Raw genomic sequence first — 15415 nt, 5'->3', positions numbered from 1 at the left:
TAGAAATGATTTTTCTTTGTGATTATAGGAAAACTATTCATGTCAGATGCCACAAAAATAAGTGTGTGTCTGAAGAGGTGAACTGAAAGGCTCCCATAGAGAAAGCCTTGGTGGGCTCTCCCCCCACCCAAGCTCAGCAGCACTGACTCACAGTCACAGGTTCTATTTATACGTCCTGCCTTCATCACCAGTGTGTCCTGGTAAAATGTGTACCTTTCAGAAACTGAAGAAATAATTGGATTTCTTGTTTTCTTTGCCTAGAAGTCTTAGCCTTCCAGGTCAAACTTCACCTGTACTGCAGTTTCAGTTTATCATCGTATTTTGTTTACTCTCTTCATTACTTTACTGCTTTCTGAAAAGCTTGAGTACAGAAAAATTTTTAAAAATGAGAGGCTCTAAAAGTCATAGTTAATAATAACTTATCTCAAGTTTGTTCTTTTGTAGGGAAAATAATTTAAAGTTCAAGTCAAGTGATCCAATTAGCCTGACACCAGGTTGCATTTGGTCATGGTAGTATACAGCAGGCCCGCCTTGGGACGGAAACAAGGGATTTTCCTTAACAAAGAACCCAAAACCTGCTTTCTATCCGTCTCATCCCTGGGTGCCTGTGCATAGTGCTCAGGACCAGACAATGATATTGCCGAGTGACTGGCAAACATAAAAAGACCCACCTGTATTATCCGGAGCAGTTCAGTGTGTGTAAGGATCCCCAGGGCTGTTTGTTTAAAGGACAGATTCTTGGGGCCATCCTCTGAAGATGAGACTCTAGCAGGTCTAGGTTGGGGCCTGGAAGCCAGCTTCTCTCCAAGCACTTGGGGAGGGTGGCTGGGAAATGATCCATCCTCTGAGCACCCCCTGAGAAACATTTTCCCGAGAAGGGTTATGTTTCAGATCATCATAGAACGGTGGGTGCTTCGTGTGGCAGCAGAACAATAGGAAATTTAATTATTTTAATGAGGACCATTTGTACTAAGAACAGCCTTTGAACTTGTGGACTTGTTGGTAAGTGGATGAAGCGCCTTCCTTGGTAACCGCCATGCCCTGTAACTGATGTGCTGTCTCCCTGTACAGAGGAACCTGACGGAGTACTTTGTGGCGGTGGACGTGACCTGCATGCTGCAGCTGTACGCCAGCATGCTGCACGAGAGACGCATCATTGTCACCTGCAGCAAACTCAGCACGGTGAGCGCTTCACACCCTCAGCGCGCGCGGGCACTGCATTGAGCGCCGCACAAAAAGCCCTGCGAACCTCCACAGACTCAGAAGTGGTCTGCGTGTGCGCAGGAGACAATGTCCACATTTTTGGCATATGGTTTTCCTCTGGCTCTTGAAGTACAAAAGTCTGATTTATAGGAGGCCTTTGCAGATGCATTAAGGCAGGTTAATTATTTTTTCTTATCAGGAGATGAGAGTTTTTTTTGTTTTTTTTTTCCTTTTTTCTTTTTAACTCTCCAGAGTTCATTTTAGTGCTTTCTACCATATAAAGAATTCTTAAGAGCTATTATGGGATCTTTATTATTCACTTGTGGCTTTTTCCATTGGAGCTACTTGAAAGGAATCAAGGGCCATGATAATAGCCGCCACCTAACCTGGTAATAGGTAGATTCGTTTTGTTGCCAAGTAGTGGTTTGGGAGTGGATTCTATAGTAGTTCTGCTTTGGAGGGGCTCTTCAGACCGATAATAACTTAAAAGTCAAAGTAGCATTTTTTATTAATCACAGGTTTTATGCCACTCACTAAAATGTTCTTTTGGAAAGTCTTCATTGCCATGGTGAAGGCAGTGAGAATAGGAGTTTTCTTGGGTCACAGAAAAATATTCAAACGTGTTCTGCCTGATGTCCTAATTTTTTTCTACTTTAAGCAATAAAATGTTTAATATTTTTGATTTACTTTAAATGTCTTAATATAAATTTAAATAAAGCTTAGAATAATGAATGAGATATTTATTAAAAACCATTAGTTGATAGATATCACATGAACTTGGTTTCTTAAAAATTTGGTTATTTGATAAAAATAAGATAATATTTTTATGGTTTGTTCTATAGCAGAAATAAAAACCTCAGCGTACAAAATTTTAGTATTTTAGAGTAGAAAGAGTTCCAGGATTGCTCTAGGATATCTATTTAGTAGTTAATGACGAGAAAGGCATTTTCAGAGGTTAAATGGCCACCCTCAAAGCCAAAGAGATCATTGGAGGCAGGAAATGTGAAGCCAGTCTTCTGATTCTGACTTGGGGTCATTTCCATATTTCTACAATTGAAAAAAATACAAATTTGAGATCCTGAATTGAAATATTGGTATGCCCGCTTTTCCCAAAAGACTCAAACTGTATTGTTTTACCTATTTGAAAATACAACATATGCATTTAAAGGAGTAATTGGAGAAATGATGTAGTACTTTCAGAGAATAAGTACTAGTCAGTGACACAGGTAATTATTTGCATTTTCTTAAAGTGATATTGAGAAATTCAACCCAAATCATTGGGCACCTTTTATAAATTTGCTTTTCTGCTATTTTTCACTTACCATTGAAGGAAAACCTTTCTTTCTCCTCCTCTTCCTCCTCATCATTTTTAAAACATGATTTCTTTCAAGATTATAAAGAACATTTGTATATGGATATTGTCCTGAAGATTAAAAAGATTGTCTTAGGGGCCTAAGAGCTAAACTCCTATCAAGCTTGATTTATGTGACTAGTATTTATTATACATGTCTGTGGTAGGCACTTTGCAGGCACTAAGCATTCAACGGTAAGCAAAACAAAGCGCAGACACTCTAGGAGCTTAGATTTAACTAGTAAAACAGATAGTGAAATGAATGAATGAGTAGCTTTTATGTCACATGGTGGTGAGTACCAAGGGATAAGGAACACAGTGAGCGTGTGTGCGGGGTCAGAGGTTACGGGCAGTTTTCAGTGTTTGTCGGGCAGACCCGGAAGGCCTCTTTATGAAGGCAGCATTTGCGCAGAGATCTGAAAATGGCCCTGGCAGTGAGCTACGTGAATGAATTTAGGGAAACGTTAGAAATGAAGCTGAGGATGTGTTTTTGTAAAATACTGGTGTTTCTCTTTGTTGTAATTTATGAACCCCCATAACAGCTGGGGAAACCTCTTTTTGACTCAGTTTCTTCGCATGCACACTGCAAGAAGAGGGTACCAGCTGTCTCTGCCTGAGAGAGTTGCTTAGGGATTAAGGATATATTTATGTCATAGACGCACACATACAGGCGCACACATACACGCACGTATAATATGCATGTGTACGAAGTGCTTACAGTTGTATCTGCTGAGACCCAGTGCTGCTCCCGTGGTTATTAGATAACTTTATACCAGAGGAGATCTGCAATCTAGAGTAAAAATTACATGCTTGCTTTCTAACTTCACTTGAATGAAAACGGAGTAATTTTAATAAAGATTTGGTACTATTTAGAGAGTTGGTTCCTATGTTTGAGACAAACCTAATACCAGTTGTTTATGACAGTTTATGGAAGCTTGCTGGTGATGTCACCTCTAAGTCACCAGCTTTGTTTTGGTTTTCTCTCTGGGGCGGCAGGACTGACAACAGAAGCATAAATCAAGTTCACTCTCATGACCTCCTCACCCTTCTCATGAGGGGGAAGCGGCTTTACTTGAATCTATTTTGAAAAATTCATAAATTCATATATATTTATTTGCTATAAATCCCATGCATAGTAACATGTAAGGTCAATGACTAGCACCACGACATAAATTAGAGGTCAACTACGTTTTAGAAAGACTTCAGGGAAACCTCTGAAACATCCAAGGAAGGAATAGTTAGGGAATCAATGAACTGACTTGCGTTTAAGCTTTTGACATTCTTATTTTATATACCATAAGGCTATAATGTACTTTACACTAATGCAAGAAATTACGTTTTACCCACCTTAAAAAAAATCTATAGCCAAAATTGTAATTATTGGAAGAACGCATGTAAATGAAGGTGCGTTCGCATTCATTATTTTGTTGCAGTGTTAGACATTTTGTTTGGCTTTACTCCTTGACATTTTCACCTTTGTTGGAATTGGATTTGTCAGCCTTGTAGCTTGCTGGGGGTTAGTGGTGATATGTGGTAGAGAGGCCGCTTGCTCAGGGTCCATTTTTTTAGGTGCTCTTTGGTGTCAAAATTATAATTTGTAATTATCTTTATAGAGATAAACTTCACAGTAAAAGTCATTAGTTTTGAGATATGTTAGCAAGAATATGAAGAGTGTTGTTATGCTTTTCAGTTTTTAATGCGTTCTCCTGCCTATCAAAGTGTGGTGTTTTGCGAGGACCCATCATCATATCTTTATGTGTTTGCGTTTAATGAGTTGGGACACCAGCAGTTTTGTGTTTGTTCTGTTGGTACATACGTGACCAAGCACACCTTGGGGGTTCCTGGCAGTCCTGAAGGAGAATGCTGATGTCACCCACGCTGGAGGCGGGCCCGGGTGTGCCAGCCCCAAGTGCCTCTCGGTGGACATCCTCCCAGGGCCTCACGCACTCCCAGCAAAGGAATACATCATGATCTTACACGGGTGTATCAGTTGACTTATTGCTGTTTTGTGACCAGAGGGAGGGAGCATTGCTGTTGAAGTCGTGTCATCGGTTCTCAAACCAGCCAGGCATGAAGCCCTGTCATCTGCTCCGTAATTGTAGCTCACCAGACTTCCTCTAACTAGTCAGCGGGGGCTGCGCGTTTTGTCTCAGAGCCCCGGCTGGCCAGCGTGTGACAGGAGCGGCTCATCATCCTGTCAGTGATATGTTAACTAGACTGTGTCTCTGGCCTGGAGAGGCAGGCGGAAAAGATGCTTCTCTGTCGCGCAGATTCAAAATGGTAACTACTGTTTTCACCAGCGTGGAGTTGGTAAATATCACCCACATGAAGGCCGTGAGCACATTAGTTACAGAGATTTGATTGTGTAGCGCCTGTTCTTTTTGGAGCATTTAGAGCAAGCAGTATGCTCCGAGTGCGGGAATTGTGTTCAGACACTGTAATGTCTTCCTTTGTGCTGGCTGCCCCCAGGCATGGAAGCATATGCTTTTCTCTCCTCCTCTCATTAATTTCATCAAGGGCATATGCAAAAAGAAATCTTGGTGATCCCCGGAAAATCAGCTATTAAAATGTAGGTTTTATAGGTTTAGTTAGACTGAAGGGGAATTCAGAGGATTTTCACCTCTCCATCTGGGTTCTACATGTTCTTGATTTGTCTCTTGATGGTGCCACCTGTGTCAACATCCCACCTGAAACCTGAAGCCCAGAGCATCCTTCTGGAGACTAAAAAGCGGAACAGTCGGTGGGAGGACAAAGATGAGCCAGGCCTACTTCCTAGCTGAGATTCCTGAAGTGTGTTTTCCTCCTTGTGTTTTTAAAGCTACTGCAGAGGTGCAGTTAAAAATTGTTGTCTAGACCCCTGAAGGAGAGGCATTCTAGGAACAATCTGTAGATGTTTTAATTCTCCCCGAAGCCCATAGCAACCAATTGTGTCAGCTGAAACTGTAGATAAGGATTCTACTTACCCGTGTACGCTGCTATTCTGATCATCGTGTTTCCATTCAGCGCTAAGGAAGGGGCTGAGGTGTGGAAATAGGGCTGTCGAGGTCGTCACATGGCACTGTGTTGGGAGATGCGTTTGGAGGCTCTTGGAAGGGAACTTGTAAGACAGGAAACTGGAGGCGTTTGCATCTTGCAGCCCCTGTGGTGATAAGAACTAGTTTGCATAGAAATAAGCACACACTTCTGCTTCATGGTTTACTCCATTTGTCTTCTAAAAGTAGACAATTGACTTTTCACTTAAAAATAAAAAATTTTAGGGGTGACCGGTTAACGCAATTGATTAGAGCGTGGTGCTAACAACACCAAGGTTGCTGGTTCAATCCCCGCATGGGCCTCTGGGAGCTACAACCTCCTTAAAAGAGTCAACTATGCCATTGTAACATGAAAGCAACGTGTAACCAATGACCATGGCTATTCCCCAATAAAAATTAAAAAAAAATTTTAATGTAAAAATTAATGGAATTATCTAAGGGGTCTAGTAAGTTATCATTTGCTAGGTTCTAGAAGCTTTGTTCCCACACCTACTGTGATCCCCACAAAAACGCCGTCAGAAGATTTGGTTTACTGTAGTATTTTCTGTATAGCGTGACTTACCTTTGTGCTGTTAGTGATTTCCAGTGTTAAATATAAGAAAAGTGGTATGTATTGTTTGTTTCCTTAGTAAAAGTACTATTGAGAACAGTATGTTTTTTTTTAAGTGAACCTTTGATATTTATATGTTTTTACACAGTACAATTTTTCTTTTTTCTTTTTCAGCTAGGGACGTTTTTGTCTTCTGATGAGCTTTCCTAGGTTGTATGCTACAGTTGAACTCCTCGTGGGTATCACACTCTCCACTTCCTAACTGGACCTCCCCAGTCTTTCCTCCATTGCCTCCTTATCCTCTTATAGGGCTCGTGTGGTGATGGCCCCGCCCGCTCACCTGTCTCCCCACCTGAGTCCTGTAGACCCTCCCTCCTTAGGTCCTTCCTTCTCTGACCCCTGTTCCCACTCCAGCTGCCCTCTGTCTTAGTTCAGGCAGCTACCCCTTCCCACAAATAATGTTGTGGGATCATGTATGCCGAATGCGACATTATCTCCGTTTACATAAAGTGATGATGATAGTAATTATAGCCCAGAATTAATAGTGCCTAATCACTCTTCTGAGCGATTTCTTTAAGTTAATTTAGACATCACGTCCTCTGCAGCAGGGACAGTTGCTACCCACTCTGGACAGATGATGATGTCTCAGATGGGCTAAGTAGCCCAAGGCCACAGCACTAGGAAGTGGCTTCGCCAGCTCCGTCTGACTCCAGAGGACATGCTTTCAGTGTCTGTGCAGTTTTGCCTTGTACAGTGACCAGCGTATAAAACCAGCGCATTTGCACACCACCCCTTCTGTGGAAGCGCCTGTAACCCCCGCTCTGCAGTGGCCGCGCTCCCTCGTCTGTGAGAGTCTCGTCAGCTGTGCCGCACCCTCTCTCACTGGCCCTCCTCCCGTTTGTAATGCTGCCACTGCTTGCACATGTCTTCTCTTTGGACCTCCCATTTTCTTGTCCTTTCTATTCATTCTGTGTGCAATCACTCAATCCTTCAGAGTCAAAAACGTCTTTGAGGATCACTCATCGCCTCTAGAACTCCTTAATCCGACGTTACAATCTGTCCATCTCTGGCCCCCAACTCTTCTTCTTAAGTTTTTTCACAGTTTACTTCTCTGCTCAGTTTTCTAGACACTAAACTCCTCACAGTGGAGATCTTCCATGTTTCAGTCTCTTGGTAAACTGACCTCTTAGGACGGTGCTGGTACATATGAGGCTTTTAGCAATAAGGTTTTGAATTTCCCCAAATCTGGTTTGCTGTTCAGAGGCCTAGTTTCTTTCAGTCACGCCCTTTATATCTTTCCTATCTGAACTGCTTACTGTAGAGCTTACCATATACCCTTTCTCTCCAGTTGTAATTATTAATGAATTTGTTGAGCTCTTGTATTAGGTGGTAATCTCTTTAAGTTTAGAAACGTGTGTGTGTATGGTATTCACAAATAAATGTAATCTTTTAAATTGTGGATAACAGAGAAAAGCTTTTAAAGTAAAATTTTTATTAATTATATTGCAGCATGAAATAAGAAGTGTTCGTCTGATACTAAACGTGGCAGAGTAGAAACTTGTCTCTTTGACAAATAGAAATGTGTCTCTTTAAATAATAATGAAGGTTTCTTCAAAAAGTTCTGAAGTTTATAAGTTAGAGGCTAATTTCCATGAGGGCTTTGTCTTTAAAAAGAAAAAAAGATTTGTGTTTAGCTGTTTTCTACTAGAGAATTTCAATTTTTAAAAAAGCCTGTGCCAAAACTGTAATTCCTTGGGGAAAAGTTATCAGTACATCTTGAACTCTTTTCAGCACCATGAATCTCTGCTGCTTCGTGTTTGGCCTGTTCGGGAACTTGGGTTGGTGCCTCGTGGCCCTCACGTAGTCCCCCCTAGAAAACACCCCACTGTCTCCCTTAGGGCAGACACTGTGCTCCAGATAGGACAGCGAGGTCACAGCCTCTGTATCTACCTGTGTCCAATCAGGGGAGAGAAACTGTAGTGACTTGAACTAGGGAAGTTTAATGTAAAGAATTTACAACTATAACGTGGGGTCAGCGAGACTGTGGATGGGCTAGCAAGAAAGAGCTGAGACAATGACCATAAAAGGTAGATCGAGTTTTAGAGACATTTCTAAGGACATGTCTGTTGGGTATAGAATATGCTTGCAAGTAGGTGAGAGAGAGGGGAAGTATAGAATGACACACGAAGGACAAATCTCGAGGGCTTGATGTCATTTACTACCAGTAAATTGTAGCTTCATAAGTGTGTGTGTGTACATACATACACATACATGTAGATGCTTACGTATATGTTTATGTATGTATTTTTATATATTTGATATGCATGCTAAAATACATATATGTATGTTAAGTATATATAAGAAAATATATACAATTTTAATATTACAATGCATAATATCTGTATAATTATTTATTCTCATTTAATCACATGTAACTTAAAAATTATTGGAGTATTTAACTCCACTTATTAAAGATTTCTAAGTTCCTTTGTGGTTGCTTTACAACTGTGATTGTCTCTCTTCCAATCGCTAATGGATTGTGATCAATTTTATTTTGTTCCTGGTGAGAGATATTTTGATTTTCATAGATGCCTAGTAGCTAAAATCTAGTTTCAGCAAATTGGATTTTATTAATTGGTTATTTGGTTCCCAAATATCGTAGTAGTGTGATTATATTAATATCTTCTAAAATTAGAGATTTGTGTTTCAGTCCTGACTACTCAGCCAAAAAATTGGATGACCTCACACAAACCACTTAATTTCTTCTACTATGACGTTTCTTGCCTAAAAAATAAAATAATTGGACAAGAACGATCTGGAAGGCCCTTTCTCATTGTCAAATGCAGTGATTCTTTAATTGCACTGTTTATTGCCTAAGTTAGGTAGTCTTTATATAATTCACATGAACACCCTAACCCATAGCCCTCTAGAGTCCAGAGTTTAGAAGATGACAAGGGAAGACTGACAGATAGACTTGAGCAATGCTGTAGTATTAGATTCCTCACGTTTGGTGGACAGGTAGATGGGATTTTCCAGAAAGAGCCAAACTGCTACTGAGTTTGAGAATGAGGACTAGAAAGCAGTGCGTTTAGTAATGGAGAAGGTCATGGAGGGGACAGGTGTTTGAGGGCCTTGGCATTGAGGTGTGATGTGACAGCTGCAGAAATCCCGAGGTGAGGAGAGGCTAGCATGACGATCATGGTGGTGTTTGGAGGGTAACTAGAAGGTAAGCTCCTTGGGGGCAGAGATGTTTTTGTCCCTTTTGTTCGTTACTATATTCCCAGTCCCATGCCTGGAATGTTTGGCGCCCCACTTACTAACTGACATGGGCAACTGGTTGAAATTGGTCGTAGTTTCCCCATCTGTACAATGAACAAAAGAATGAATACTTGACAGAAGCAAGCAAGCAAGAAAATGTGAGATGATTACAAGTTTCCAAAGGACTTGGGTATGATGGAAAGAGGTTAGGATGCGTTCTGAGTAATGAGGTAGCAGGATTTACCATCCTAGTAGGATGAAGAAAGAGAATGAAATATAAAATATTTTAGTATAAAAAGCATTAAAAAAGGCGTAACCCAGTACTATCGTTTTTTTCATTATATAAAATTGCTAAGTAAGAATATAAAATTTGTAAGTAAGAAATACATTTCACTTGCTTATTGTTTGCTTTCCCCATTCATATGTAAGCTCCGTGAAAACAGGGACGTCACTGTGTTCAGTTCAGCATCCCTGATGCTTAGCAGAGACTTGTGATGACATATTGCAGGCACTCAAAGTTTTTATTGAATTCAGCAAGCAAATCATTATAATATTTCCAGTTGCACAGTTACCTAATGTGCTTTAAAGCTTTCCAAGATGATCTCTAGATATATTTTGAAGGTGGATCTGAATTATAGTCCAGATAAAATGTTCTGTTAACCACCTGAGTGGAAGAAAATTCCCTAACTATTGAGAATACAAAATGTTAGAATTGATCAGATCTAAGAATCGAGAATGTTAGATCTCTGAGACGATGCTTACAGATCATCTAGCCTACACTTCTTATTCCAGAGATTGTTACCCTATTATAATTCGTCATCTTAGGGACCTGAGACCTGGTTGTATTAGCAGATGTGCCAGAGGTGATGTGGCTTCTTGGTGGCAGAGCCCTAATTTCGTCTACAATGTAGGTCATTGTTATCTTATACAACTTCTATATAACTGTGTTTCAGTTCTAGTAAATTTACTGGGTTGTCGGAAAAGTCATGACGTATTTTTTTCTATCTTTTTCGCTGCAAAAATGCATCATGACTTTTCCGGCAACCCAATGTTTTTAATCATTGTAATTTTTAAGCACAACTTCGCTCTCTCCTCTACAAAGCATATGCTATAACAGCACTTTCCCTGTGCTGTGACCACACAGTGCCCAGGTGCTGCTCGCTGGGTGTGGGAGATCTCTGCTATGCTTCTGCCCTCTTTGGAAATGCCCACAGCTAACAGAGTGAGTGTTTGCTAAAGCAAATTCCTTATAGTTCCTCCTAAACCTGACACCTTAGCTATACCACATTTAATAATTCTTTCCACTTGCTAAGGTCAGAATCTGTGGCTGGGGATGGGGAATAGTATTTTCACCTCTCCCTGTCACCCATCACCTGTATCCAGAAAGTTCCAAACCTTGGAGAGCTTCCTTCTTTCCTGGCAGGTCCTGATGAGCAGAGGTAACACTTGCCCAATGCTGGCTGTGGTAGCTAGCAGTCTGTGACTCTGCTTATCTTCGTGGAATCACCTTCCAAGAAAGCAGTCAAGTTGATCAGATCATAGTGTGCTTTATTAGCAAGTAATTCATAGCTCTCTTCAAGGATGACCACCAGGGCTTAGGGAAAGTATCTCTACAGCATTTCACAGAGTGCTTTGGACTCAGGGCGGCCCAGTAAAACAAGTTGCCCTTATTGTAATTTCGCATCTTGACAATGTATTCTCTTCTTGCTACACTGATATTTATTTTTCTCAACAATCAAAAAGGAATACTTTATTTTTTTTAAGGTTTTAAATGAGCTATTTTAAAAGTCATCTATGTAGAGATGGAGAAATTGAGTAAATTAGCTGCCTTTCAAAGCTATACAAGCGCTCTCAGCCCATCGGGTTACAGAAGGGACTGGAAGAGCTTGTACAGCTTTAAAGAAGCCCACTTTACAACAGGGAGCACCCGAAAGCTCCCAGAGAACTTGACACTTGTCCTTTCAGTCCAGATATGTGAGATAAATAAATCCATGTCTGTAATTGGTAAATTGAAGTATTTGAATGCCTCCTAGTGGTATAGTGTATGTTCTAATTAAGGGATTTAAAAAATAACATTTGTTGAAGGAATACTGTAGATAAACTATTAGCGCTCGTAAGTGTGAAGTTCTAAAACCCTTTCTTGATAACATCGTAAATGGAATCAAAATACAGTGTTTGCCATATAAAACCGATTAAAAATGTAACTGGAAACTATATAATACACACGATAAACATGAGTATTCTTTTAATCAAAATTTTTATGTTTTTGGTTCAGATTAGATTATTTTAATTGATTTTTGTTATTTAGTAGAAAATTTGCACTTAAATGTAGAGAAATATTGCTATTAAGATTGAGTTGCTTTGTATATAAATTTATTTTTAAAAATTAATTCCTATGTATGTCTTCATTTCTTTAGATAATAAAATAGAAATGATCGTTTAGAAAAAGTCTATGGTTCATTTTCAGATGGTTTTATTTTTAAATTCTGATTTTCAAGTTGATAAAATGATGTAATTAGTAACCTTGAAATTCAGGCTATAGCAAAACTTTAAAATGATGAATTCTGATTAATTATTGCTTTAAACACTGAAAAATGACTTTACACTTACAGGAATACAGCTTAAAATGTAAAGAAAGTCACACAGAAAAGCATTCTGATGAGGGTCGGTAGGAGGGAGGAAAAAGAAGGATATCCCTTTTGATAAACATTGAAAATATCTAATTAACTGCTTGCCAAAACAAAACAATTAAAATGGCAAGTACCTTTAAAATAGCAGCTCTGTAATTGCAGCTGTTGTGATATAAAGCTCGGAAAGGAAATGTTAATCTGAAATGAACAGTTTAAATATGAAATTATGATATACTTGGCTTCCTGTGGTACAGCTGTCAAGCTTGGGCAGTTCGCTGGTCAATAGTGACATTCTCTGTGTCAGCGAGCAGAGTCTCTTGATACCATAACCTGCAGTTCACACGTTACAGAAGCTCCAACTGTCGAACATTCAGTCCCCTGGTATTGGCGCGGCTTCCAGCCTCGCCTGCATGGCTCATGTTTCATTCGTGGGCAATTTGCCCTAATGATATCCCTCAGGAGCTTTCAGCCTCTCTTCCTTTCCATATTTAATCGTGCTGTATTAATCTGAGTGATGCGCGGACCGTCCTGCTCAAACTGGAGTTTTCTACGATTTCTTACCACCACGCTCACCTAATTTTTTCAGTTTCACCATTATTTATGTTCTAAGTTTTGACCCTAAACATTGTATTTTCAGATAACTGTCTACATAAGATGCCCAGAAAACTACTGTAGCGGCTTATATATTTTTTAGAGGGGTTTTCTGAAATGTAAGACTTGTTCCATGCAGACTCGGGAAAGGTAATCTGATTGAGGTCACTAAATAAATTGTTTTCTGATCGTCGTTGGTGCTCAGTAATGAGCCGTCGTTGCGTCTGGAGGGTCAGTGGCCACTCACTGTTGTTGTCCTTTCCCAAATTCCAGCTGACGGCCTGTGTGCACGGATCGGTGGCTCTGCTGTACCCCATGTACTGGCAACACGTGTACATCCCGGTGCTTCCCGCGCACCTGCTGGACTACTGCTGGTAAGCGGGGCCCCCGACCAGGTCGCGGGCGCAGGGGTGCCTGTGTGTGTGCGCGCGAGCCTGAGGCCTCTGCTGCTTGACCTCGACATTAGTGACAAGTATTGAACGGGGTTTGGATGAAGGCCTGAGTAGATCATTCCAAAGGCAGTGAAGATTTATCACTCGGCCAACAGAAAGGTCTTTGGATTTTGTGAGTTCCTCTGCAGTCATTAGACAGTGGCACGCGCAGGTAGACACGCACGCAGCTTTAGCTGTGCTTAGTGGAGCCGTGGGGGAGTCACAGTGTCAGTTAGAAACTCGGTAGCCCAACTGTCCGGGTTTCTCTGCGGTCTGTCGGAAGCCAGGCTGTCCGTCAGGACACACTTCCCTTGCCCCCCTGTCCTCAGTCGCGCACCCAGCTCCAGAGACCAGCAAAGGGGTCGCCTCCAATGCAGGGCTTTCCATCAAAGTCTCAGCCTGGAGCCACCTGTGAAGCAATGCTACAGAGTTTGGGGAGGAATTCTGAAAAGCTTCCTGGCATTAAAGACAGCTCCCAGGGATCTCACCCGATCCAAATTCGACTCCGCCTCTAGACCTGGCCCTGTGCTCCCCGCAGAAGAGTCTGCACTCAGAACCAGGGGGGCTTGGTCTGCGGACTGTGGGCTGGAATGTTCCCTTCACTCACTGCAGGCATAGCTAGATTCTCCAGAAACCTCATGAGATTTTCCCTCTGAACCACGTCAGGGCACATACACACACAGAAGGAAATAATTTCAAGCATCATGCATTTGTTTATATCACAGCTAATGTTATTAAAAAACAAAGCTCTGTTAGAATCAGAGTATTTAACTTTCTTATTTCATGAAAAACAGATCCCTTAAAGCATTTCAGGATTAGAATGGTTAACGTTCATACATAGGGGTTTTCTATTAAGTTTTTATGACTGAACCCCCTTCAGAACAATCGACTGTAATGGCAGCACATATATGGGCCACAGGTTGGGGGTACCACTGCATTGTGTGTCCCCACAGCTCGGTACCATTATCAGTACAGATGGTGCTGTGAGATAGGGCCCAGGGACCTACCACTGCCACGTGCCCTCCGAGTCCGGGTCTGCAGTTGAATTATATTTGCGACGTGTCACACCGCAAGGCTGAGAGTAAAGCCCGATCTGTAAGGAGTTCCTGCCGGTACTCACTTTAGAGGCACTGTCTCCAACCAGCCTGCCCAGGCTATGTTAGCAGTTTATTCACGTTGACAGTGCAGATGTTTGCATACTGTTCAGTGATTAAAACTCATTTATTTAAAAAAAGTTTTTACAAAGTATTTGAAAATATATTGGCACATGGCTTTACAAAACATATGTCAAGAACTGACACTTCTAATTATGAGGTCTGGAATGATATTTTATCATATGTAATGTTAATGCCATTTTAACTTTTCTATTAAAATGTTCTGACCTCTTAGATAATGTCCCTTTAAAAAGGCTCCATTGTCTGTAATGGTTACACATTTAAGACTTCCTCAAACATGCCGTTTCAAAACCGTTCTGTGACTGCACAGTCCTGTTCTAATTCTTTCCAGAGAGCTCTTCCTGAACTCTCCAAGCCTGCCGTCAGGTCATGCTTTCGCCCCTTCCCTGTGATGAAACAAGCTCGCGTCACATCTCAGGCCCTGGCATGTGCTTACTAGTTCCTGACCTCTGCAGTAGCCTTTAGGACAAGTTCTAACAGCCTCCATGCCAGACACTTCTCTAGTCTGGAGAGCACCGCAGTGATAATCAAAACTTCCTGAACCTTCAGGTTGCAATGACAGGCTCAGCTTCTATAGAAGGAATTGGGCACGAGAATGTCACTTTTTTTTTTTTTTAAATAGCTGTCTAAGACTCTAGCTCTCTTCCATTGTAAGAAAATTCTATGCGGTAAACCATTTCCCGGGGAAAATGGTTTTCTTTCCTTTGTTTGCATCCTTGCAAATGGTTCTAGAATCAAAGCATGCAAAAGGGAGAAAAATGTTAGAGTCATCCCTTCAATCTCATGGTTTTGGAATAAAGAAAATTTGAGACTCCACTTCAAACGAGTACCAGGGAGGTCTGATGGTGATGGAAGGACATTTGCCAACTCTTCCAGGTGATCGGAACTTTCCAAATTCTGAGGTCATCCTAGCTCCTGGAAGGATTGCTGCTTTTGTACCTGGTGTCTGTGGTGTGGCACAGACCGTGGAGAGCCATGACGCCATCTGGTGACCCTGGGTGGACGTCGCATCTTAGTCTACTGATAAAGCCTTGCTAATTTGCTGGCTCACTCATTCATTCATTCATTCATCTGTCCACTTGTACATCAGACATTTGGTGAACACCAAATTATTTGCCAAGCCACGAGCATGTGATGTAATGAATAAGACTTAGTTTCTGCCCTGCAGGATCCAAAGATAGGAAGAAATTCGCG

At 41.2% G+C, this 15415-nt stretch overlaps 1 protein-coding gene across 1 annotated transcript in view; it reads left to right on the top strand.

Moving 5' to 3' along the window:
* The window catches only part of DENND1B (DENN domain containing 1B), a 192702-nt gene that overhangs the window by 95363 nt on the left and 81924 nt on the right, over positions 1 to 15415 (top strand). Inside the window, exons 10-11 of the mRNA XM_019637992.1 lie at positions 1072 to 1182; positions 12889 to 12989. Of these exons, the coding sequence (XP_019493537.1) occupies positions 1072 to 1182; positions 12889 to 12989 (212 nt within the window). The remainder of the gene's footprint in view (positions 1 to 1071; positions 1183 to 12888; positions 12990 to 15415) is intronic.

This window comes from Hipposideros armiger, unplaced genomic scaffold (assembly GCF_001890085.2).
Source record: "Hipposideros armiger isolate ML-2016 unplaced genomic scaffold, ASM189008v1 scaffold_37, whole genome shotgun sequence".
In the NCBI taxonomy this organism is placed as follows: domain Eukaryota; kingdom Metazoa; phylum Chordata; class Mammalia; order Chiroptera; family Hipposideridae; genus Hipposideros; species Hipposideros armiger.
The sequence above is the reverse complement of the archived record's forward strand: the minus strand, read 5'-3'. Positions and strand labels throughout refer to the sequence as shown.